Raw genomic sequence first — 24,451 nt, 5'->3', positions numbered from 1 at the left:
TGTCCTTCCAGGGAGCACTCAGGGCTGATTTCCCTAAGAATGGATAGGTTTGATCTTCTTGCAGTCCACGGGACTCTCAAGAGTCTCCTCCAGCACCAGAATTCAAAGCATCAATTCTTCGGCGATCAGCCATCTTTATGGTCCAGCTCTCACTTCAGAGAAGCTATGAGCTATGCCGTGCAGGGCCACCCAAGATGGACAAGTCATAGTGGAGAGTTTTGACCAAACGTGATCCACCTGGAGTAGGAACCGGCAAGCCACTCCAGTATCCCTGCCAAGAAAACTCCGTGGACAAAGACAACAGGCTTTTCCTTAGGACGTCCCAATTATTATTATTATTATTAATCACCTTTATTTACTGACCTAGAACCTCAGGGTGGTTCACAACACTACATTGCAATATAATTTGTTCGTTTTGGACTTTGCTTCAGGGAAAAAATTACTTGGCAAAAATGGATCCTTGGCTGAACGGCTGAATGGGGCTGTTTTGCAGCTGTATATTGGGCCTTCATCTCATGTGTTTATAATTAGCAATTGCACCCATCTCTTCTCTCAGCCTCGCTGGACATATAGAAAATATACCTAGTTTTCAGTCACGTCATGCCTTTTCAAGTCCTTCCTGACTTTACTTTTGCTGTTCGACGCAGCTTAAAAAAATTGTGATTCATTAATTAATTAATGTAATATAAGGCATACCTGATATAATGATCACTTTCGGTCTCTATCCTCATCCTACCTGGTTTGACTGTTCTTTCTTGGTTTTACGTTACATTAAAAGCCCAATAAAAGTTATTGTAAAGAAAGAAAAATCGCTTCGGCCTTCATAAGTGCGTGTGGTGCTGCTTTCACTTTCTGTTCCTCTACCCGTGCAGATCCCTTCCCACCGTCTGCTCTCACCTGCCCTGGATCTCTCCCGATCCCAGCTGGAGAGCTTTCATCGGACCGGATCGCTCAGCCGCTATAGCAGCAACGCGCTCAACGGCCACTAGAGGGCAATAGAGCCGCGCGTTTCCGCGCCCGCCCAGCCATAGGAGGACGTTCGGTGCCTTGAAGAGTGACAAGCCGAGGCGCCAATAGCCGGCGCCGAGAGGCGGGCGCAGCTCTGGGCGGGGTTCTTGCTCGATGTCCGAGGTCCCTTGGACCAATAAGCGCCGCCGGGTCGAGCTTCCCGTCTCGGATTGGGTGCTCCACGCCCCCTCTCCCGCCCACACACTCAAGGAGAGGGAGAGGAGGGGCTTGTAGTGTTAGGGGCGGAGCCACCGCTCTGACTGACGGCGAGCGTGGCCTCCGAGGGAGCCCTGGGAGGTGACTGACGTCGCCACAAGCCAATGGCCGCGCGGGAGCGGTTGAGCGGGCGGCCAATGGGAGAGAGGCGAGGAGGCGGCTTTCGCTGGAGACGGCAGTTGAGGTGGGGGCGGCGCGCAGGTAAGTTGGTTTTTTGGGGGGCTCCGTCCCCTATTTAAACCCCCGAACCCACCTCATTCCGGCCTCCCTCAAAACAGTAACCCCTCCCCTCGTCTCCTAATAGCCGCCTCCCCCCCATTAACGCTAATTAACCCCAGGCAATTAGCGCTAATTAGCGCCCCCGCAATTAAGACCATAAGAAGAAGACTCCTGCCTCAAGAGTCCAAGCAGGAGCCCCTCCTAGGCCTAATAACCGCCTCCCCCCCATTAATGCTAATTAACCTCAGGCAATTAAGACTAATTAATACTAATTAACGCCCCCTATTAAGGACATAGCAGTCAACGTTTCCCTTTTTTTAGGGGAAATTCCCTTATTCCGAATAGGATTCCTCGCAAGAAAAGGGAAAAGTTGACAGCTATGCCTCAGACCCCAGACAATAGCCCCTCCCACAATGAATGCTAATTTTGGCTAAGTAACGCCCATTAAAACCTTAAGAATCCTGATTCAGACCCCCAAACAGTAGCCCTGCCCACCATTAATGCTAACTAACACCCACAATTAATGCTAATTTTTGCTAATTAACGCCTATTAAAACCTTAAGAATCCTGATTCGGACCCCCAAATAGTAGCCCTGCCCGTCGTTAATGCTAATTAACGCCCTCCCACAATTAATGCTAATTTTTGCTAATTGACGCCCATTAAAACCTTAAGAATCCTGATTCCGACCCCAAACAGTAGCCCTGCCCACAGTTAATGCTAATTAACACCCTCCCTATTAAGACCATAGGAAGGCTGCTTTCTCGGACTCCAATCAGTAGCCCCTATCACTCCCAATAGTCGCCTCTCCACCATTAATGCCAAACATCTCCTGCCCTTAAGGGTAATTATCCCCTCCTTGTCACTGCTAAATGCTAATTGAAGTCCCCAGCCCCAGTTAAAAATATATGGATAGCCTGGCTGGGTCAGGCGAAAGGCCAGTCAAGTCCAGCTTCCTGCTATCAGAGGAGCCACCCAGACCTCCGACATGGGGAGCCTGCAAGGATAAATTGATGCTAATTCATCCACTATTATGCTCATTATCACAGTTTCCCTATCCCTGTTGCAGATCCTCTGGGTGGAGCTTTTTGGTCCCTTGCTGCCAGTATTTAGATTTGCATCCCATTTCCCCTCCCACTTGTCTCTCCTTATTTTTCTATGTTTTCCCAATCTCACTGAATCCAGCACTGTCCCTCCATCAGTCTGGTCAGTCGTGGCCGCACTGGGCCATGAGACAAATTCAGGAAAATGGCATTAAGTGACTCTCGGACACTATGGGGGAGACAAAAAAATTAACAGTGCTCAGTTACTGGCCATTCTCTCCCGCCAGAAACATTTGTCTTAATTCTGAACCTGTGGGGTGGGAGAAACCATCATCCAGGGAACATCTGATGCGTGTGTCTGTGTGTGATTTTGTGATTGCTTCACACCCTGCTGATAAACTTCCCTGCTTTTGTTTCCCCCCACATAGACAATTGTGCGTGGAAGGCTGCTGTTCAAGGCTGCCCACTTCCTGCCCTGCGAGGCTGGCAGAGATTGCTGGTCGCAACATGGCCAAACTGCACGGGCTGCAAGCGGACTATGTTTTCCGTGGCGTTGAGCACATCGTCCGGATGTCGGTGGACGGGAACCTTCTGGAAGTAGAAGTGGAGGACCGGCTCACCACGGACCAGTGGCGGGGGGAGTTTGATGCTGCTTGTGAGTAATGAATCTGACACTGAGGAAGCTGTGCTGATGTGAACAGCTTGGGAGGGGGAAGAGCTGTGAAATGCCCAGTTACACTGTGCTGCTATATGGGAAACCAAACACCGCCTTTCTCTCCTTTGACTATCTGGCACGTGCAGAAATGAGCCAGCTGCCCTCTGCAGTTGCCCTTCTGGCTCTGCTTTGTCCCTGCCTCTGCTGGGCACTTGAAGCCCTGTGTCTTTAATAATAATAATAATAATAATAATAATAATAATATTTATTTATACCCCGCCCTTCCCTGTTCAAAAACTGGGCTCAGGACGGCTAACAACAAATTTAAAACACTTTAAAACACTTAATTATAAAAGCAGCATAAAATACAATATAAAAACATGAATAACAATAAAATTCAAAAATCAATTAGATAATCCCCAGGGCTAGATGGCTGAATTGGTCCTACTTGTACCAGCTAGGAGGTCAGGGGAGAATTAGCTGTGGGGTCTTAGAGCGGGTGATCTTCATAAAAGGGGAGGGGGAGGGAAGAGAAGGGAAATAAAAGATCAGGCTGAATTCAAATTAAAGGCCAGGCGGAATAGCTCTGTCTTACAGGCCCGACGGAAGGAGGTTAAATCCTGAAGGGCCCTAGTCTCCTGGGACAGAGCATTCCACCAGGTCTTTTCAAACGAGAAAATACTGGTTCCATTTCCCTCTTGCTCTCAAATTCCCAAGTTAAACCATTACATGCTCCCTATTACATGCCAAAATCAGCATCCCTCATGTTTTCCCTTTTCTTCCAGTCATTGAAGACCTCACTCACAAGACTGGGAATTTCAAGCAGTTTGGTATCTTCTGCAGCATGCTAGAGTCGGCCCTTTCCCAGGTGAGGCTCAGTTTGGTTTTGGGGCCGCCACAGAATAGTCTATGGAAATGTGTCTCTTGAGCATTGCAGCTTTCCTAAGCTTCCTCTCCCTTTGGTCCCTTCTCCCCTGCCACCAACCATCCATTCCACAGGTGGGCACCTGGGAGATTTCTACGTCTATAGTCCTCTCCTGGGTGTGAACACGGCAGATAAAAGCCTCAATCTTTAAAAAAACAAACAAACAAACAAACAGAAACAGACATTAATATCAGGTAGGTAGCCGTGTTGGTCAGCCGTAGTCAATACAAAATAAAATAATAAATAAAAAATACCTTCCAGTAGCACGGTAAAGGTAAAGGGACCCCTGACCATTAGGTTCAGTTGTGACCAACTCTGGGGTTGCGGCGCTCATCTCGCTTTATTGGCCGAGGGAGCCGGCGTACAGTTTCCGGGTCATGTGGCCAGCATGACTAAGCTGCTTCTGGCGAAGCGGAGCAGCGCACGGAAACGCCGTTTACCTTCCCTCCAGAGTGGTACCTAGTTATCTACTTGCACTTTGACATGCTTTCGAACTGCTAGGTTGGCAGGAGCAGGGACCGAGCAATGGGAGCTCACCCCGTTGTGGGGATTCAAACCGCCGACCTTCTGATTGGCGAGTCCTAGGCTCTGTGGTTTAACCCACAGCGCCACCCGCGTCCCTTAGTAGCACGTTAGAGACCAACTAAGCTAGTTATTGGTATGAGCTTTCGTGTGCATTCACACTTCTTCAGATGTGAAGAAGTGTACACGAAAGCTCATACCAATAACTAACTTAGTTGGTCTCTAGCGTGCTGCTGGAAGGTATTTTATTCATTTTATTTATTTTGTTTTGTTTTGACACATTAGTAAGTAAATAATGGAGGGGACTCCAATCTAATGTGGCTGCTGCTGCTGGGAGTTGTAGTCTGAAACATCTGGCAGGCACCAGGTTTGAGAAGGGACCTCCAGAATGTCAGGCCTCCTTTATATGTATCATCTTCCCCCCTGCTTTGACAACTTACGGTGTTTCTACCACATGCCCTGCCAGGTTCCTGCATCTTAAATCCTGCAACCATGATCCCCTTTATGTCTTGAATTCCTGTCCTTCCCTAGTCCGAGAGTCGCTTCTTCCAGGATAAGGACTGGCTGTGTAAACGGTCCTTGATGTAGTGCTGATTGTGTGGGCTTTTCCCTTACAGAGCAGCGAGTCAGTCACTCTGGACCTCCTCACTTACACAGACCTGGAGTCGTTGAGGAACAGGAAGATTGGAGTGGGTCCCCGGCACACGGCGGCTGCCAAAAACTCCCCGCTGAGCTCCAAGCGCTACCTCATCTTGATCTACTCAGTGGAATTTGACAGGTGCCAGGGGAATCCCCGGCTGCATGACCAACAGGGAGCCTTGGGGTGACAAGGGGGCTTGTGGAAATGGAGGGCAGCTCATTTGTAGCTAAACATTCACCCAAAGGCCCCATGACCAGCCACAGATTTATTGCAGGTGCGATGGGCACAGGTGAACCTGGCCTTTCTGGAAGACCCAAGTGTCCTGTAAGAGCTGTGGGGCTGCCAGAGAGACTGCATAACCTTATAACTTGAAGGGAAGCAGCTAATGAAACCAGTTCTTCCCTTTGCTGTGTGGGAGGAGGAGGAGGCGGAAGACCATGGTGCTTTCCACGCCTTCTTTTTTGCTTTGAAAACAGCAAACAACGAGGCGGGAGCAAAGGCCCTTCTTACCTCTTAGCCCACGACTGTCCAGGGAGCTGCCCCCCTTTTCCCAAAGCAAGAAAAGAGGGGAAGATAAAGGCCCACAGCCATCTTTGCCAAGCTGGGGCCTTCCAGATGCTTTGGACTACACCCACCTGGGGCTTATGGGAAGCTAGAAGGGCTAGAAGGCCTCAGCTTGGCAAAGGCTGATCTGCAGGGATATGCAGAGGAATAAGCATTCAATATTGGTAGCAGTTGGGACGCGGGTGGCATTGTGGGTTAAACCACAGAGCCTAGGACTTGCCGATCAGAAGGTCGGCGGTTTGAATCCCCACGACAGGGTGCGCTCCCATTGCTCGGTTCCTGTTCCTGCCAACCTAGCAGTTCGAAAGCACGTCAAAGTGCAAGTAGATAAATAGGTACCGCTCCGGCGGGAAGGTAAACGGCATTTCCGTGCACTGCTCTGGTTCGCCAGAAGCGGCTTAGTCATGCTGGCCACATGACCCGGAAGCTGTACGCCAGCTCCCTCGGCCAATAAAGCAAGATGAGCGCCACAACCCCAGAGTCGTCAGTGACTGGACCTAACGGTCAGGGGTCCCTTTACCTTATTGGTAGCAGTTACAGGGAAGAAAGTCCTTGCCTTTTCCTTTTTGTGGGCTGGTTTGGGCTGTCTCTTCTGGACAGGGAGGCAGGAAGCAGCAAGGGTTGCTAGCCAGTCCCCTCTTGGGAGGGGGCCTCTGCCCTCCTAGTCAAACAGAGCGTCTGCCTGGCCTGTTAAGCACCAGAACCAGCCCCTTGACATTTGCTCCTGTCTGCGGCGAGGTGCAGTGCCGGGGGTCCTGACTTGTGGTTGCGTTTCCTTGTTTCTCGGCAGGATCCATTACCCCCTCCCCCTCCCTTACATGGGCAAGCCGGATCCCGTCGTTCTGCAGAAGGTGATCCGGGAGCTCAAGGAGGAGTTGGCCGTGCTGAAGGCAAAGCCAAGCAAGGATTTCAGAGATGCTGAGATCCGCCGGCTTCGTGACGAGTGAGTGGGGGAGGCGGGGGGGGTGTAACTTGAGCCATATCAGGCAGCTTCTCTCTGCAGGAGACATCAATGCGGCCTTCTGAATTTGCTGTTCCGGCATTTAGGAACCAGGATATCTGTGGCACCAGGAAATGGGTGTTTGAAGTGCTTATTGGAACTGCTGGGTTCTTTCCCAGGTACCAGGGAGAGTGGAAGGTGTTGGGGTTTTTGTAAGGAGGGAGAGATACTCAAGGCATAGCTGTCAACGTTTCCCTTTTTTAAAGGGAAATTCCCTTATTCTGAATAGGATTCCTCGCAAGAAAAGGGAAAAGTTGACAGCTATGACTCAAGAACTGCATCTCCCATCTTTGGGAGCTATTTGTGATCGCAGGCATGTAAATGCTTCTTTGGAGTCAGTTTTCCTCCTCAAAGCATTGTTCTGATCTGACTGATCCCTACTGATTTAAAATACAACCCTTAAATCTACCACGGTCATCTGTTGCTTCCCTATAAAAACATTCAAGACAGCTTACAAAGAGCAAACAATCCAAATTAAGTCTAAATTCCTCGGCCCGAAAATCCAAACAAGGGCAAGTATTGAAATGGCAGTGAAGCAAACTCTGTAGCTTCTCATGGGTTTGAGAAGGAGACTTGCTGTGCGAGGAAATGGTGCAACAGGTCTGCCCTATTACCAGAAACCAGCAGGAGTCAGGAGAACTGTGACAGTTGTATTTATTTATGAACAGCAGATCAGCACTTCAGCATAGCAGCTAAGACTTGCTAGACAGGCAAAGCTAAGCTTCCCATTCATCCGTAGAGGGAACCACACCCAGCGAGAGGAGCTTTTATTACAGTTCTGGCGTGTCTTTTACGGAGACAGGCCAGACATTTTACAATATCAGTCTGGAAATGCAATGCAGCAGGAGGGCAGCTGCTCTTTCCTTGAAGAGATGATGATGATGATGATGATGAATTCAATTTATATACCGCCCTTTATCAAAAGATCCCAGGGTAGTGTACAACATTAAAAACACATTACAGAACATCAATAATAAAAAGTATACTGACAGATGTAAAGTACAGTGGTGCCTCGCAAGATGAAAAGAATCCGTTCTGCAAGTCTCTTCGTCTTGCGGGTTTTTTCGTCTTGCGAAGCAAGCCCATTAGCGGTTTAGCGGATTAGCGCTACAGTATTAGCGGCTTAGCGGGCTTAGCGGATCAGCTGATAAGTGGCTTAGCGATCAGCTGTTAAGCGGCTTAAAGATCAGCTGATAAGCGGCTTAACGATCAGCTGATAAGCGGCTTAGCGATCAGCTGTTAAGCGGCTTAGCCGATCAGCTGATAAACGGTTTAGCGGCTTGGGAAAAAGGGGGGGGGGAGGAAAAAAAACCCTGCAGGAACTCGCAAGACATTTTCGTCTTGCGAAGCAAGCACATAGGAAATTCGTTTTGCGAAGCACCTCCAAAACGGAAAACCCTTTCGTCTAGCGGGTTTTCCATCTTGCAAGGCATTCGTCTTGCGGGGCACCACTGTAGTCGTCATAATAACAGTGCTCTGCCCCACACTTTAGATTATTTAATAGCCATAGGCCTGGGAAAAGAGGAGTGGTTTTTTGCCAGACGTCTAAAGACAAAAGTGGCTTTGCAAACCCACCTTTTAGCTCTTAAACAACCTTTTGCAAAGCCCAGGTCTCAAGCCTTGCGTGGAAGAGATTCTCTCTCGGCTGCCGCTGATCCTGCCCCGGTGCTCCCTTTTTCAGGCTGCAGCACACTTTGGAGGAGAAACAGTCAGTGGAGACGGTCTTGCTGGGCCTTCAGGAGGAGCTGAAGCTCACCAACAAGAGCAGCGCCTTCAAGGAGGTCAAGATCCTCAAGAAGGTTGTTCAGAGCCTGGAGGAGGAGCTGACCAAGGAGAGGGCGAAGCACCAGCGGATCGCTAACAAGCGCCTGCAGGAGAGCCGGCAGCTTGCCGACGAGGTGGGCTGGGCCTTAATAATAATAATAATTATAATAATTATAATAATAATAATAATTTTTATTTATACCCCGCCCTCCCCAGCCAAGGCCGGGCTCAGGGCGGCTAACAAGCAATAATAGTAACAAGTTGAATGATTACAACTTAAAAACAAAATTAGAATACAACATTAAAATATTGAAACATTAAAATATTAAAATGTAGCCTCATCGCAGGAGGAGAAAGGAAAAGAAAAAAGAAAGAGAGGGAGGGAGGGAATCAAATTGGCTCCAAGCCAAAGGCCAGGCGGAACAACTCTGTCTTACAGGCCCTGTGGAAAGAAATCTGATCCTGCAGGGCCCTGGTCTCATGAGGCAGAGCATTCCACCAGGCCGGAGCCAGAGTTGAAAAGGCCCTGGCTCTGGTTGAGGCTAATCTAACTTCCTTAGGGCCCGGGACCACTAGGGTGTTGCTATTTATGGACCTTAAGGCTCTCCGTGGGGCATACCGGGAGAGGCGGTCCCGTAGGTACAAGGGTCCTAGGCCGTGAAGGGCTTTAAAGGTCAAAAGTAGCACCTTAAATCTGACCCTGTACTCCACCGGGAGCCAGTGCAGCTGGAAAAGCACTGGGTGAACATGCTCCCATGGCAGAGACCCTGTGAGGAGCCTCGCTGCAGCATTCTGCACCCGCTGGAGTTTGTGGGACAGCTTCAAGGGTAGAGTGAATTACAGTAGTCAAGCCTGGAGGTGACAGTTGCACGGATCACTGTGGCCAGGTCGGGGCGGGAAAGGTCAGGGACCAACTTACAGGATCCTCCTTCCCCTGGGCGGGTGGGGGAGAGGGCTATATTAGGCTGCTGAAAGGACAGAGACCTCAGTGCAGAAGCGCTCGTCCGAGCCCAGTTCTGCTACTCAAAACAAATCCTGAGGCGTGGAATGTGCTCAGAGGCACCTCCTGGTCTTTTATTCCCACTGCGTCCTTTCCGCTTCGTTTTGGGGGTCCGAGGTAGAAAAACGCCAAAGATCAAATAAGCCTGGAATCTGCCCACCCTTGGCAGGAAGGGCAAGGCTTCTCTTTTCCCTCCGACAAGAGCCGTGGGGCTGGTGAGTGGGGGGGTCATGGTGAGGAGAGAGGGAGGGAGGGCCAGCCTTCCTCCAAGACTAGGGACCCCTAGAAACACCAGCTCCTTCATTTCATTCACTCTTAATTTGCATACCGCCTTTCTATACTACTCTGTGCAAGGCGGTTTATGACGAAACATGCAACAAAGATCACACACCTTAGAACATGGGTAGGCAAACTAAGGCCCGGGGGCCGGATCTGGCCCAATCGCCTTCTAAATCCGGTCTGCGGACGGTCCAGGAATCAGCGTGTTTTTACATGAGCAGAATGTGTCCTTTTATTTAAAATGCATCTCTGGGTTATTTGTGGGGCATAGGAATTTGTTCATTTCCCCCCCCCCCCAAAAAATATATATATATAGTCCGGCCCCCCACAAGGTCTGAGGGACAGTGGAACTGCTGAAAAAAATTGCTGACTCCTGCCTTAGAATAATCAAATTCAATACAGTGGTACCTCGGGTTACAAACCTAATTCATTCCGGAGGTTCGTTCTTAACCCAAAACCGTTCTTAACCTGAGGCGTGCTTTCGCAAATGGGGCCTTCTGCTACCACCGCGCCACAAGCACACAATTTCCAGTCTCATCCTGGGGCAAAATTCTCAACCCAAGGTACTACTTCCGGGTTAGCAGAGTTTGTGACCCAAAGCGTTTGTAACCCGAGGTACCACTGTACAGCAAAGTCATAATAAAAACATAACTTTAGACAACTTGCGGCAAGTAAAGTAATATTCAATAATCCATTGGAAGATAATAGTACACAATAACATTACTCTCAAAATATCAGTAAATAATAATTAAACAGAAATTCACTCTTAGCAATTACAGTGGTACCTTGGTTTTTGAACGCCTCTGTAGTCAAACGTTTCGGAACTTGAATGCCAAAAGCCTGGAAGTAAATGCCTCGGTTTTTGAACGCGCCTCGAAAGTCGAACAGGAAAGGCGGCTTCCGTTTTGAGGCTTCCGCTTTCAGTTTTCAGACGTTTCAGAACTCAGAACGGACTTCCAGAACAGATTATATTTGAAAACCGAGGTACCACTGTACAATAAATAATCAAACTATAATCAACAAAAATAGCAGCAAATCACAATGCATAAAATGCCGCACCACCACATTAAAAAAACCATGTGAAAGGACCACATTCTGCAAATATCCACCCTGGACTCCTAGGTACCAACTCTGCTTGAATATTAACACACACACACCTCCAGTTATTCAGCCTGAGCCTTAACACAAGGCGCAAAAAGAGATCTTTCTGCCCACTGCAGCTGGCGGAGATGAAAGCGACAGAACGGAGCCTCCGGATTCGCGTGAAGAACCTGACCAACGAGCTGGCCTTGTACAAAAAAGGGTGAGCGCTCCTGAGCCCTCGGCCGCTCTGCTTCGCTGTCAAAGGCAGCAGCTTCTATGCCGGACGCAAACCCACCCCTCTAGCCGCAGGCGTTCCTTTCTCTCCCCTCCCCAGGCGCTTCACCCCCTCCGGACCATCTCCCCAGAACCACCCCGCGCCCCCTCGCAATTTTGCGCACCCCACCCTGTCCCGAGGCAGCACCAAGAAGAGAGACGTCCGCCGCTCCACCTCGGAGGAGCGCTCGAACTCCCGGGAGCGCAGCGGCGCCTGGGGGCCCAGCCGGCAGAGGTCCACCTCCAGGGAGGGGCGCAGCGGGAGCCAGGGCCGCCTCCCTCGACAGTCCCCGTCTCCTACAGGTGAGAGGGGTGGGTCACCCTTACCATGCACCCCCTCTTCCCTGGCACCAGGCCTGCCTGGCGCAGTGGCCGGTAGGAGGGAGAAGCCTCCTTCGAAGGGGGTGTGCTGGGCACAGAAAGGAGCAGGCCTCATTGTGCTCTCCCTGCCTGGCTCCGAGTTACCAACAAATCCAAACTCTTCTTCTTCTCAGGATGCCAGGCAAGTAAAGCCGCCTTTTCCAGCACATGTTTTGTTTTATCTGCTAGATCTGAGGGGGAGGGCCGGAGTCAAGTACTGCAGCTCGTGAAACTACTGACAACGCATCTCTTGCTTCTGAGATACCGTATTTTCTGCTCTATAAGACTCACTTTTCCCCTCCTAAAAAGTAAGGGGAAATGTGTGTGCGGCTTATGGAGCGAATGCAGGCTTCGCAGGCTATCCCAGAAGCCAGAAGAGCGAGAGGGAGCGCAGTGCTCCCCTCCCTCTCTCTGGTTGTTCTAGCTTCTGGCTTAGCCGCGCGAAGCCTCCGCAGGGGAGCCCTGCAGAGGCTTCGCGCAGCTATCCCTGGCTTTTGCGGGAGGTGCGGCACTGTCCCTTCCCCCACCTCCGAGAAAAGCCCCCAAGAGCCGCGCTCCCTCTTGTGGGAGGTCGGGGGAAACCCGGGAGGCTTGCTTTCGCTGAAGCCAGGAGAGCAAGCGGGATCGGTGCGCACCGATCCCGCTTGGTCTCCTGGATTCAGGGATAGCCCTGAAAAGCCTCCTGAGCGAAGAGGGAGGAGCGCTCCCTCTTCATTCAGGAGGCTTCTTATTTCTTGTTTTCCTCCCCTAAAAACTAGGTGTGTCTTATGGAGTGAAAAATACGGTACTCTGCATGTTAGAAGAGCCTTAGCCCTGGGATAGCTCAGTTGGTAGAGCATGCGACTCTTGATCTCAGGGTTGTGGGTTCAAGCCCAACCTTGGGCAAAAAAATCCCGCATTGCAAGGGTTGGACTAGATGACCCGTGTGGTCGCTTCCAACTCTGTGAATTTATGATCAGGTCAAAGGCCCGTCTAATCCAGCACTCTGTCCTATATGGTGGCCAGCCCAGGCTCAGAGCAGAGCGCGCTCCCATCAGGGTTCCCCAGTAGCTCATATTCAGAGGTGTTCTTGCCGCCATGCTTGACTCTGTAACAGTAGGGGCTAGAAACTTGCTTGCCGGTTTTTGAAGCCGAGAACTGTGCCAGAGTTCAAATCCCACAACCGTGGAATGGAGGACCTCAGGACCTTATCTAAGTGCGATGTCTCCAAAGCTAGAATCCACATCCCACCTTGTGCAAATAATTATGGGCTTCTTAACTCTCTGCAGGCAAAGCAAATCCTTGTCTTTTCAGCAAGGCTGCCTTTGCCTTGGGCACGACGTCAACCCAGAACTGGGCACTGGGAGCTTCTGCCCTGTAAACAGACCAGGTCCCTTCTGCTCTGCAGGACAGAACTGCCATAAGATGCCCTTCCTCCTTGACCACCCTCTTTCCCTCTCCTTCCCTGTAGGACCCCGGGCACCACGCTTTGACCCCACCGCCTTTGTGAAGGCCAAGGAGAGGAAGCAGAAGGAAGCGGAGCAGAAAAAGTGAGTCGCTCGCCTCCAGGATCTGCCTCTCCCTGCCGTTCCCCCAACCCCGGCAGCTGCAGGATCCAGGCAAGGGCGAACAGCACTGTTTGGGCTAATTTGTCCTGTCTCCCTCCAGAGAGCGATGCCTGCGGCGGGGGATGGGAGACACCCCGCCCAGCGGTTGGTGCCACCGCCTGCAGTCCAGGGGCCCATCAGCTTTCAGCACCGGCGGTCTCGGGAAAAGCCGGGGCAGGAGTTCTTCAGGTGCGTCTCGCTGGGACCTTGCTCCCTGTTTCGTGTGCCGCGCAAATGACGCATGCAGCAGCATGGATGCGCCAGGCGTCGGGTCCCTGCCTCGAGGAGCTTCCAAAACCTCAGTTGGAGGTGGGGAGGGAAGTGGGCAGGCTTACGTGGGGGGAACAGGCAATTGATTTCGCCTATTTTCATACTAGGCTGGGTTACAGGGTGGAATGGGAACTAGGGGGTTGCGGCAAAGGCTTCACTTTAAGGTGGGACATGGGTGAAGTAAGGTTCTCCGGAAGCAGACTGCAAGGGAGAAAACGCCAGGGGTCCTTTGGTTAGAGAGAGCCAGGGGTGCTGCACCAGTGAGAGTGTCAGACTAGGACCTGGGAGAGACCAGGGTTCAAGTCCCCCCCCCCCATATTGAAGCTTGCCGGGTGACACTAGCCCAGTCACTGCCTCTCAACCTCATCTGCCTCACAGCGTTGTTGTGGGGATAAAACGGATCTAGGCGGAGAACGATGTACGCCACCTTAAGCTCTTTTGGGGGGGGGGGAGCTGGGCTATAAATAATGGAGCAGGGCACCTTTGGACAACTTAGGAATAGATCTGAAGAGGGGGTAGGGACTAGGAACTTGTGCTGGATCTGGGAGCATACAGGAAGCCCGTGGAGCGTACAGGAAGCAGGGTGATCATAGGATTAGAGGAACAGGAGGTTGCCAGCTAGATTGGAGGCGATTAAAGGTGAGACAAGGGAAGGCCAGAGAAGAGGGGATTGCAGGAGTCTAGCGGAGAAAAGCAGAGGGCCCAGGCCAGAGTCTTTGAGCCTTCCAAGTCCTTTCTGCGGCTGCTTCCCAAATTGAGCAAGCTGGCTTGTGAGCTCTCCTCTTCGTTGCCTGGCTGGCGCTAAATGAATACAGCCCAAGCAAAAGTGACAGTGCGCGGAAATGTTTTGTCTGTTTGGGGAAATTAGCTTCTTACTTAGTTCTGAACATTCCCCGCACCCCTGTATGTGCAAACTTTCCTTATTTCTGCCAACGGCATCCATACCTGTCCTGCCCTCTTTCTGCACGTGCTCACAACAGTTTGAAATCACAGTAAATATTTTGAAATATAAAATAGCAGTTGAAAAAAGAATACATGAGTTGGAGCGGACGTGCAGAGATGTTTCCGTCCATTCTCCTCTTGCTTTGTTAGTCCTAACGGGAAATTCACTTTCCTCGCCATCGCTCCCCCCGTCTCTCCTGCCTCCTCTCTGCTCCTTCATTGTCCGCAGTGCACAGCCTGTTCTTGCATCAGGTTCTCTTTGCCTCCCATCTTGCCCTTACAAGAGCTCTGTTCTTTTGCTGTCTGCTTTACCCTGAACCTTCGAAATGTCTGTGAACATCCCATGACATTATAGCAGGCTTCACAGTAGATCAGCAAGGAGAGATTCTCGTAGGTGCTTTAGTTAACGGTATTTATAGTTTGCTTTCTTTTTGCCCGTTACGCCTGGTTTATATGTTCCGAGAGCCACTTTACACAGACACGTCACAGCATTTGGGTGACTCGCCTTCACCTCACCTGATCTCACCCTATGCTCTCTTCCTGCAGTGGAAAGCTTCCGCAGCCGGCGCTCATCCGCAAGCTCAGGGAGCGAATTGGACGATTACTCTGAGCCTGCTGCCCCAAGGTAAGGAAGGTGGGGCAGAGGGACGTCCAGCCTGATGCAAAGCAGTCTACCTTGTATGCTGTGCTGGAATGCCCAGCCGCTTCCTGCCAAAACCCCACACTTAACTTTAAAAAGCAAGTTTCCAGTCCTTATGGGAGCAGAAGCGAATCTGAGAAAGCTGCGGCAAAAATTCCCATTGCCAAGCAAGTCACACATCCCTCTTCTCACGAGGAAGGTCAGGACTAGGAATCCAGGGCAGCTGTCTACCAGCTCCATCTGGTACACTGGCTGAGACCCTCCCTGCCCGCAGACTGTCTCGCCAGAGTGGTGCATGCTCTAGTTATCTCCCGCTTGGACTACTGCAATGCGCTCTACGTGGGGCTACCTTTAAAGGTGACCCGGAAAGTACAATTAATCCAGAATGCGGTAGCTAGACTGGTGACTGGGAGTAGCCACTGGGACCATATAACTCTGGTCCTGGAAGACCTACATTGGCTCCCAGTACGTTTCCAAGCACAATTCAAAGTGTTGGTGCTGACCTTTAAAGCCCTGAACGGCCTTGGCCCAGTATACCTGAAGGAGCGTCTCCACCCCCATCGTTCAGCCAAGACACTGAGGTCCAGCTCCAAGGGCCTTCTGGCGGTTGCCTCCCTGCGAGAAGCCAAGTTACAGGAAACCACGCTGAGGGCCTTCTCGCTAGTGACACCCGTCCTGTGGAACGCCCTCCCACCAGATGTCAAGGAAATAAATAACTACAGTATCTGATGTTTAGAAGACATCTGAAGGCAGCCCTGTTTAGGGAAGTTTTTAATGTTTGATGTTTTATTGTGCTTTTAAAATTCTGTTGGGAGCCGCCCAGAGTGGCTGGGGAAACCTAGCCAGATGGGTGGGTATAAATAATAAATAATAATTATTAAGGGTTTTGCCTGGCTCGGGCACAGAGTTTGGGGTTGGGACATGATTGCAATGAGCCCATTAGCCTGATCCGGCCTGATGAGTTGTGTGTGTTGTCCCTTAGGGGGAGGAAGCGAGCAGTGAGGGGCAGGAAGCCTCTGAGTTCCTCGTCCTGGAATGGCAGTACCATGGTAAGCAGCCAGCCGCGTCGAGGTTCCTCTTTGGCAGAAAAGTGCTGGGCAAACTGAGGTCGCCATCTGCTGAGACTCCTGGGCACTGGGGGCGGGTCTTCGATTTCCTTTAGCTATCAGAGGTGAACTGACCAGTGCCACTTGTTCTCCATGTAGATTCCCCACACGGATGGTGGCCACAGGAAGCACCTGGCCAGCACGCCTACCACAGGCCTGCGAGCGGACAAAGGTAAATCCCCCGGGGTCTCCAGTGGCCTCTTGAGCTGAGGCAGCACAGAGACTGGAGTGGGCTGACCTCTCGGGGTAACAGTGAAGTGTAATCCCCTCTTGAGAGCCAGTGTGGCGTAGCAGTTGAGAGTGTCGGGTGACCAGGGTCCGACTCTTCTCTCGGACATGAAGGGTGACCTTGGGCCAGTCCCTGGCTCTCGCCCTAACTTACCTCACAGAGTGGTTGTGAGAATCAAATAGAAGAACCATGTACAGTGTTACCTCAGGTTACATACGCTTCAGGTTACATACGCTTCAGGTTACAGACTCCACTAACCCAGAAATAGTGCTTCAGGTTAAGAACTTTGCTTCAGGATGAGAACAGAAATCGGGCTCCGGCGGCACGGCAGCAGCAGGAGGCCCCATTAGCTAAAGTGGTGCTTCAGGTTAAGAACAGTTTCAGGTTAAGTACGGACCTCCGGAACGAATTAAGTACTTAACCCGAGGTGCCATAAGTGGTACCTCTGGATGTGAACGCGATCCGTTCCAGAGCCCCATTCACATCCTGAAGCGAACGCAAACTGTGTCCGCACATCTGCGCGGGTCGCAATTCGCCGCTTCTGCGCATGCGTGTGACGTCATTTTGAGCGCACATGTGCGAGCAGCAAAACCCGGAAATAACATGCTCCGTTACTTCCTGGTCGCCGCAGAGCGCAACCCGAAAATGCTCAGCCTGAAGCTACTTTAACCCGAGGTATAACTGTACGCTAGTGCTTGCCAACTGGCCCCCCCCAGGATATTCCAAGGGGGCCACAGGTGAAAAATGCATAAATGAGAGGCCACAGCATGAGGCTAGGGGGCCACAGAGGGAAGTGAGAAGTGAAGGGGGAAAATATTTTTTTAAAATACGTCTTGATTGGCTATCTGGCTATCTGGCCTATCACAAGCAGGTAAGGGGGCGGCCCACCAGGGCCCAGCACTCCTTTTTGCCCTGTGCATTTTCTTGGCGCAGACCTGGGTGTGTTTTTTTGGTGGGAGAGAGCGACCACGTTTTGACCAGTAGGGCCCACGATCTAGAAACCCCAGGTCAGGTAAGTGCGGTGGTGGACTGGTAATGAGTAGAGTTGGGTGAGGAGGAGCTTCTTGTTGCTGCCACCAGGGCTGGGCCTGTTACTGCTTGCTTGCTTGCTTGCTTGTTTATTTATGCCAAGCCAGCCCATTGGCTCATCTGCATTGTCCACGCTGGCTGGCAGCAGTGACTGTCCAGGGTTTCAGATAAGGGGCATTCCCAGCCCTCCCTGGAGATTTGACCTCGTTATTAATTGGGCTCTGCCTCCAAGCCATAGCTAGCCCTTCCTCATTATGCCTTGCCCAGAAAGTTACGCCCCAATTGGAAGAAGTTTAAGGACTAGTTGAAAAAAATACGTTAATATTTAAATTTTAGAATAGCTGTGGAAGTGGAGATAGGCTGTAGGGTTAGAAGTAGAAGATAATGTATTTCAAAATACTATTATTTGTAAGTGATAAAATGTGAAGTTTTTTATGGTTAAAGTAAGTGTGATTTTAAAAAATGGTTAGAAAACATGATATATGTAAACTGCTAAAGATGAAGTAAAATGAAAATCAGATAGGTGGGACTTGTTTAAAAAACCTAAGGATAAGACAATAATTTGTTTGTACTGTTTGTTTTTCTGTTTGTGTTCTTTATTTGTGTTATAAAATGAATTAAAAAAAATGGGGGGGGGGAGAGAAAGTTGCGCCCCAGTCTCCCGGTCCTCTCGTATGGCAATAACCCCAGTTGTCTTGTCCCACAGAGAACCTATACGACGAGCCATCGGCTGACCTCTCGGAGATTGATGCTCGGCTTCAGGCACTGCAGGAATACATGAATAAACTTGAGACCAGAACGTAACCCCTGGAGTAGAACAAATTAAGAGGGCCGCTGGGCCAGAATACAGGGAGCCTCCTTCCCCCACCCACCCCAGTTTGGAGTCCTCCTTCGGGCTTCTTTAGACAGAGGCATGGGCCTGAAAGAGATGGTGGCGGGAAGCATGGGTTTGTAAACATTCATGTACAGCAAGCACACACAAAAGTGGGTGCCTTTAGGGACTAGAAGCTTCAGAGCTTTTCCCCCCCTTGCTGCTCTGATGCTGCTTAGGACCTCGATGTGTAGCTTGCTCAACATCCAGGAACGCATTGAACCCTTAGCCTTACTTAGCCCTTTTGTACCCAATCTTGCCTTTAAAAACAGGGAGATGGAGACCCCTTCGGCCATCAGATCATCCTTCTTTAAGACTCCCCTCCTGATTTCACCTGCTCTCTCGCCCCTTTAGTTCCAGGCCTTTAAAAAACCAGGGTGTGCAGCCTGAGATCAAAATCGGGCCCTCCCTCGCTGCTTGCTCTCAGGCAGGCCTCCTTCCTGGGACAAAGACAATGACTTCTCTTTTACAGAGTCCCTCCTTCTCCCTCCAGTTGCTTCCAGGCCCGTCTCTGGCCTGGAGGTGCTGGCTGCTTTGGGGGCACAAATTCAGATCTCTTCCTGGGGGTGAGAAGAAGGGTCGGAATTTATTGGCTCAAAAGACTGGCCGAGTGAGAGATCGCAGGCTGAGCCGGAAAATCTTTGGGCTGCCTGTGAAAGATCCTAGTAGGGAATAGTTCCACTCACCAGTTTTACTGCTCAGCTAGGCACCAAAGGGAAGCTTGAACTGTCACAGCCACTGGTTTTAACATTTTCCTTTTAAAGAACTGCTTTTGCCCAGCCTGTTTAGACCAGGTATCTCTTCTGGGTTCAGATGGTGGTGTGTTAAACAGCATCCTTGTTCCCTCGGCTGTGCAGCGGGGAGCCTGTTCCCAGTTGTGACATATCCTTTTGGCCTGTTTTGACTGCTCGCTTGAGCCAGGCTCCTTTGCAAGGGGCAAACGCAGCTGGAGTTGTGTCGATCTACCCTCTAGCAGGCTGGTTCGTAAACTTATGCGTGGTCTCTTCTAAACATTCCATGAAGTTCTCTTGACAGCTTTTAATGGATGGTGGTTGTCTGTTTTCCCTGTCTGCCTGTCTCCCAGTGTGTGGTGCTGTGTGCAGTGATCCTATTTTGTAAATAAACACTTCTTTTCTAACACACCAGTCTCTGTCCGATCCACTGGTATCTTGTCACAGCTGTGTTCCCATGCTAGTTTAAGAAGAACCTAACAGATCGGACAAAACGTCTGCCCAGCCCAGCCAGATCACTCTAGGAAATCCAAATCCAAGCTCTCCAGTCACAGGCATGTTTGGGAAGCACAGCTCACATCTCCCAGGCATGGGAGAGCAAGCTAGTGGAGGGTGAAATTCACTTTGCACATGTTCAGAGGGAAACGCTCTGAAACTGCTTCCCCCAGGATGAAGCCCCAGCCTTCAAAATAGGTTTGTCCTCTTTCTGTTGCTGCATCAGCTGGCAAAGTGAGGGTTACAGAGCATCCGTTGTTCAAGAAGAGGAGGGAGGAATTGACAGAAAAGACCAGTCTCTTGAAATTCAGGCTGCGTGTATATCTGAGGGCTGGAAGGAAGCAAAGTGCAACACGGGAGCAACTTCAAGTGGAAAGCGCTAGACTAGGACGTCTTCAGCTTGAATCTGGCACCCCCAGTGCCTGCAGAAGTTCTCCTAGCCCAGGTAAGCTATATAATGATGACTGGATCCATTATTTAAAAACTTTCTGCCCAGCAACTAAATCTGCACATCAATTCTTCAGCGCTGCTGATGTACCGATCCACCATCACATTGTGCCTCTGTGATGCCTGCCATTCCAACACATTTTCTCTTGTGTTTCTGTGATGGTGAGAACACAAAAGGTCCTTTTCAAGCTCACAGACCTTGTTGTTTTCCTTCTTATTTTTAACAACAGCTCTACAGGGTCGGACCAAAGTGGGTCTGTCTCTAGTCTGGCACGTCTGCAGGGCTTCTCAAGGCGGTCAGCTCAGATGCTTCCAGGAAGCCCTTTCCCAGCTGGCGCCCCACCATCTGACTGAGTTGCCCCAGCCACTCTGGGCAGCTTCCAACATACATAATAATATAACAGTACATTTAAAACTTCCCTATAAAGGGCTGGCTTCAGATGTCTTCTAAAGGTTGTAGTGTTACTTATTGTGGGAATGTTCAGGGATGCAGGAGAGGATATATTATCTGATAATAGCCTTTCCGACTTGTGTTAACAGGTTCACAGTTTTAGCAGAGTAACATTCCCCTTTTTAAACTTGCAGCGGATGCGTTTGCTCAGGCTCGCTAAAGCCTCTATAGTAACTGTTCTGGTATTTTCCCCCTATTCCCTCATCAAAGATAAGACACAACACAGTCTTCTATAAAAGTATAAAAAGGTTTACTCACACATCATTCTGTTCACAATAGGGTCCCAGAAGGCAGACTTAGCTTAGAAAAGTAACATATACTTGGAAACTATCTCATAAGAAGACAGTCCCTTTGTCCTCTTGGCTGGAGCCAAGAGAGCATCTTTGGCTAAGCAGATGTTGCTTCTTCGATGCTCTCTTCAAAAGGAGAGAGATGGCTGCCCTGCCCTGTGCTTTTGTCATTACCTGCCCAGGTGAGGCCACGCCCACCTCTAGTGACATGCAGAGGAAGTCTGTCCCAGCCCAGAAGGAAACAGGAAGTTGACCTGCTGGCTGGACAAACATTCCTCCCCATGTGTAAACATCTTCACTCTAGGAATGTTGTACTTGACTGCTCTTGTGTTTCACATCCCACACTTATCTCCTTGACATCTGATGGGAGGACGTTCCACAGGGAGGGCACTACTGCAGAGAAGGAAGACGCTCTCTTACTGAGCCACAGCTGTTGCTCCTCTGGCTGCTTTTTCATATCCTTGCCAACATTAAGGATCTCTCATTACTCTGCCCTCTTTGGCCTCCTGCGTCCACCGATAGGCGGCCCCTGAAGGGTTCTCCAAGAGGCAACGTGGCCCTCGTCTGGAACAGTTTCCCCATCCATGCGAAGTGAGGTGCCAAAGGCTACCTAGATGCAGCCAGCAATCATCTCCCCTGTTTTTACAGCCGCTTAAAGCCCACGTGACAAACAGCCATGGATTTCCTCCCAGCTGCTTCAAGGAGATAAACGGCGCTGGCAATTGAGGGCCCTGCTTCTCGCCTGATGTGAGGAAGGCAATTTCTGGCTTGGCTGACTTTGATTGTTGTCTTCCGCGGACCTCCTGAGGCCTGGCTGAGGAGTCCGGGGAGAAAAGATATATGATGTGTGAGAGAAAAATACCAAAATGCCAGAATTAAGCTTATTTGCAGAACTGCCATTGATATGGCAACGGATGTGACAATCAATGGTGCCTATGGCGTGATTTGTCCTCCACCACCACCAAGGGACGCGGCGCTGTGGTCTAAACCACGGAGCCTCTTGGGCTTGCTGATCAGAAGGTTGGCAGTTCGAATCCCCATGACGGGGCGAGCTCTCGTTGCTCTGCCCCAGCTCCTGCCAACCTTGCAGTTCGAAAGCATGCCAGTGCAGGTAGATAAATAGGTACCACTGTGGTGGGAAGGTAAACGGCATTTCTGTGCGCTCTGGTTTCCGTCACGGTATTCTGTTGCGCCAGAAGCGGTTTAGTCATGTTGGCCACATGACTCTGAAAGCTGATGTGGCCTGAAAGAAGAGTTTGGATTTGATATCCTGCTTTATCACTACCCAAAGGAGTCTCAAAGCGGCTAACATTCTCCTTTCCCTTCCTCCCCCACAACAAACGCTCTGTGAGGTGAGTGGGGCTGAGAGACTTCAGAGAAGTGTGACTGGCCCAAGGTCACCCAGCAGCTGCATGTGGAGGAGCGGAGATGTGAACCCGGTTCACCAGATTACAAGTCTACCGCTCTTAACCACTACACCACACTGTCTCACACTGAAAGCGAGAAGATGATGATAATGATAATGATAAATTTATTATTTATACCCCGCCCATCTGGCTGGGTTTCCCCAGCCACTCTGGGCGGCTTCCAACAAAATATTAAAATATAGTAATCCATCAAACATTAAAATCTTCCCTAAACAGGGCTGCCTTCAGATGTCTTCTAAAAGTCTGGTAGTTGTTGTTCTCTTTGACATCTGGTGGGACGGCGTTCCACAGGGCGGGTGCCACTAACAAGAAGGCCCTCTGCCTGGTTCCCTGTAACTTGGCTTCTCGCAATGAGGGAACCACAGCCCCGTAGTTGCCTTTGACTGGACTTAACCGTCCAGGGGTCCTTTACCTTTACCTTTTATCCTCCACCCTACCACCCCTCACCCTTACTTGTTGGCCTTTTTTGGTCGGGGATGGGCAACATCAAATCTGCCACATGCCCCCCAACTAGCAAGGGCAGCTCAAAGGCACCAAACTGGTGAAGGCTGCATTAAGGAATGTGGCAGGCGAATCACCTGCTGCAACCACAATGAATCCCTAAGAAGAGCTCTAGCTGGATCCGGCCAGTGGCCCTTCCAGTCCAGCATCCTGTCCTCACAAGGGCCGATCAGGTGCCTGTGGGGAACCCGCAAGCAGGATTCGAATCCAAAGCAACTCTCCCCTCCTGAGGTTTCCAGCAACTGGGATTCAGAAGCATTGATGTATCTAGCTGTGGGGGCAAAGCGTAGCCATCGTGGCCCCAACCGTCGATAATCCAGCTATTACTGTGCTGTGGTTTGTGGCTGGGAAATCGTCATCAACATTTTATTCAGTTCGTTTCTATACCGCTTTGAAATGACATTTGACATTTGAAATGACATTTGACATTTCAAAGTGGTTATTTAAAAAATAAATGCTGGGAAGGCAAGGTGGGAAGAGCTGAAAATGAGTATTGCAACCACATTGCCCATCCAAGGGGCCACTTGCAAACCCTGAATTTCACCCTGCTGTCAGCAGAGGAGAGTCTGCCTTCTCATTTCGACCTTCTGTTCCTTCACCCCGTCCCCACCAACAGAGGCGTACGGGGCATTCAGACATGGAGGACATTGCATTAGCTTCCCCGATTAGAATGTTCCTTTCTAATATGAGAGCAGCTTTTGCATCTCATTTGGAAACCAAGGACCCAGAGTCTGGAGGAAGAATGGGGAGGCACACAATGCCAGATGCTTGAAGTCCAGTGTGACGTTTCCGCAGTCTGTGTTGATTTGGGGAGCCATGTCATCAGCTGGTGTTGGTAAACTGTGCTTCATTAAGTCCAGGGTCAACGCAGCCGTCTACCAGATTTTGGAGCACTTCATGCTTCCTTCCGCAGACAAGCTTTATGGGGATGCCGACTTCATTTTCCAGCAGGACTTTGGCACCTGCCCACACTGCCAAAAGTACCAAAACCTGGCTCAATGCCCATGGGATTACTGTGCTTGATTGGCCAGCAAACTCACCCCATAGAGAAATTGCCAAGAAAAATATGAGAAACATGAGACCAAGCAATGCAGAAGAGCTGAAGGCTGCTATTGAAGCTTACATAACACCTCAGCAGTGTCACAGGCTGATAGCATCCATGCTATGCCGCAATGAGGCAGTAATTGATGCAAAAGGGGCCCAAACCTAGTACTGAGTAGATATGCATGCTTCTCAGAGGTCCAATATTGCTCTATTTGCAATCCTTGTTTTGCTGATTTCATTTAATAAATTTAATTTTCTGAGATTGTTAATTTGGGGTTTTCATCAGCTGTACGCCATGATCATCACAATTATAACAAATAAAGGCTTGACATATCTCACTTTGCATGTCATGAGTCTATCTCATATTAGTTTCACCTTTTAAGTTGAATTACTGAAATAAATGAACTTTTCCACAATATTCTGAGTTTCACCTGTATGTAGGGTTTGGTGTCAGTGTTGCTTGTGCAGGTTCTTTGCTGTTCGCTTGTGTTCCTTTGGTGGTGAGAGAGGTTGGGGTTGGCCTAGGGTGTGGTTGTTCATTTGTGGTAGGCTGTGGTGGTCTTTGTTTTCATGTGTGAGTGGGGTGGGTGGGTGTTTTGGATCAGGTTAGCCATACTGATTTGTATGCTGTTGATGTTGATGGATTTTTGTCATCTTGTTGGGCTGTGTATCACAATAAAGGGGAGCCATACTGGGGTGAAGGTGTCTTCTTCTATTTGTCCCCATGTCAGTTTCAGTTTATTGGTTAATTTTTCTAGTAGGGCTGTTTCCCATACTATTTGGTTCCATTGGTCCATGCTTACTTCTGACAGGTCTCTCCAGTGTCTGGGTGAAGCTAGTCTT

The 24,451-nt window shown here is 50.1% G+C and overlaps 1 protein-coding gene and 1 long non-coding RNA gene across 2 annotated transcripts in view; one reads left to right on the top strand and one right to left on the bottom strand.

Moving 5' to 3' along the window:
- The window catches only part of LOC308484612, a 190,423-nt gene that overhangs the window by 71,932 nt on the left and 94,040 nt on the right, over positions 1-24,451 (bottom strand). The gene's annotated exons all lie outside the window — the stretch shown is intronic.
- CCDC61 (coiled-coil domain containing 61) lies at positions 1,362-19,362 on the top strand. Its single transcript, XM_081018941.1, has 14 exons — positions 1,362-1,425; positions 2,913-3,139; positions 3,925-4,007; positions 5,204-5,364; positions 6,581-6,733; positions 8,472-8,688; positions 11,054-11,136; positions 11,251-11,492; positions 13,000-13,078; positions 13,197-13,324; positions 14,894-14,972; positions 15,970-16,036; positions 16,193-16,265; positions 18,058-19,362. The coding sequence occupies exons 2-14, from the start codon at positions 2,992-2,994 to the stop codon at positions 18,153-18,155; spliced, it is 1,611 nt and encodes a 536-aa protein (XP_080875067.1). The 5' UTR covers positions 1,362-1,425; positions 2,913-2,991; the 3' UTR covers positions 18,156-19,362.

Source organism: Podarcis pityusensis (genome assembly GCF_964106645.2).
Source record: "Podarcis pityusensis genome assembly, chromosome: 8".
NCBI lineage: Eukaryota > Metazoa > Chordata > Lepidosauria > Squamata > Lacertidae > Podarcis > Podarcis pityusensis.
Note: the sequence above shows the minus strand (reverse complement) of the source record. Positions and strands in the feature narration are given on the sequence as shown.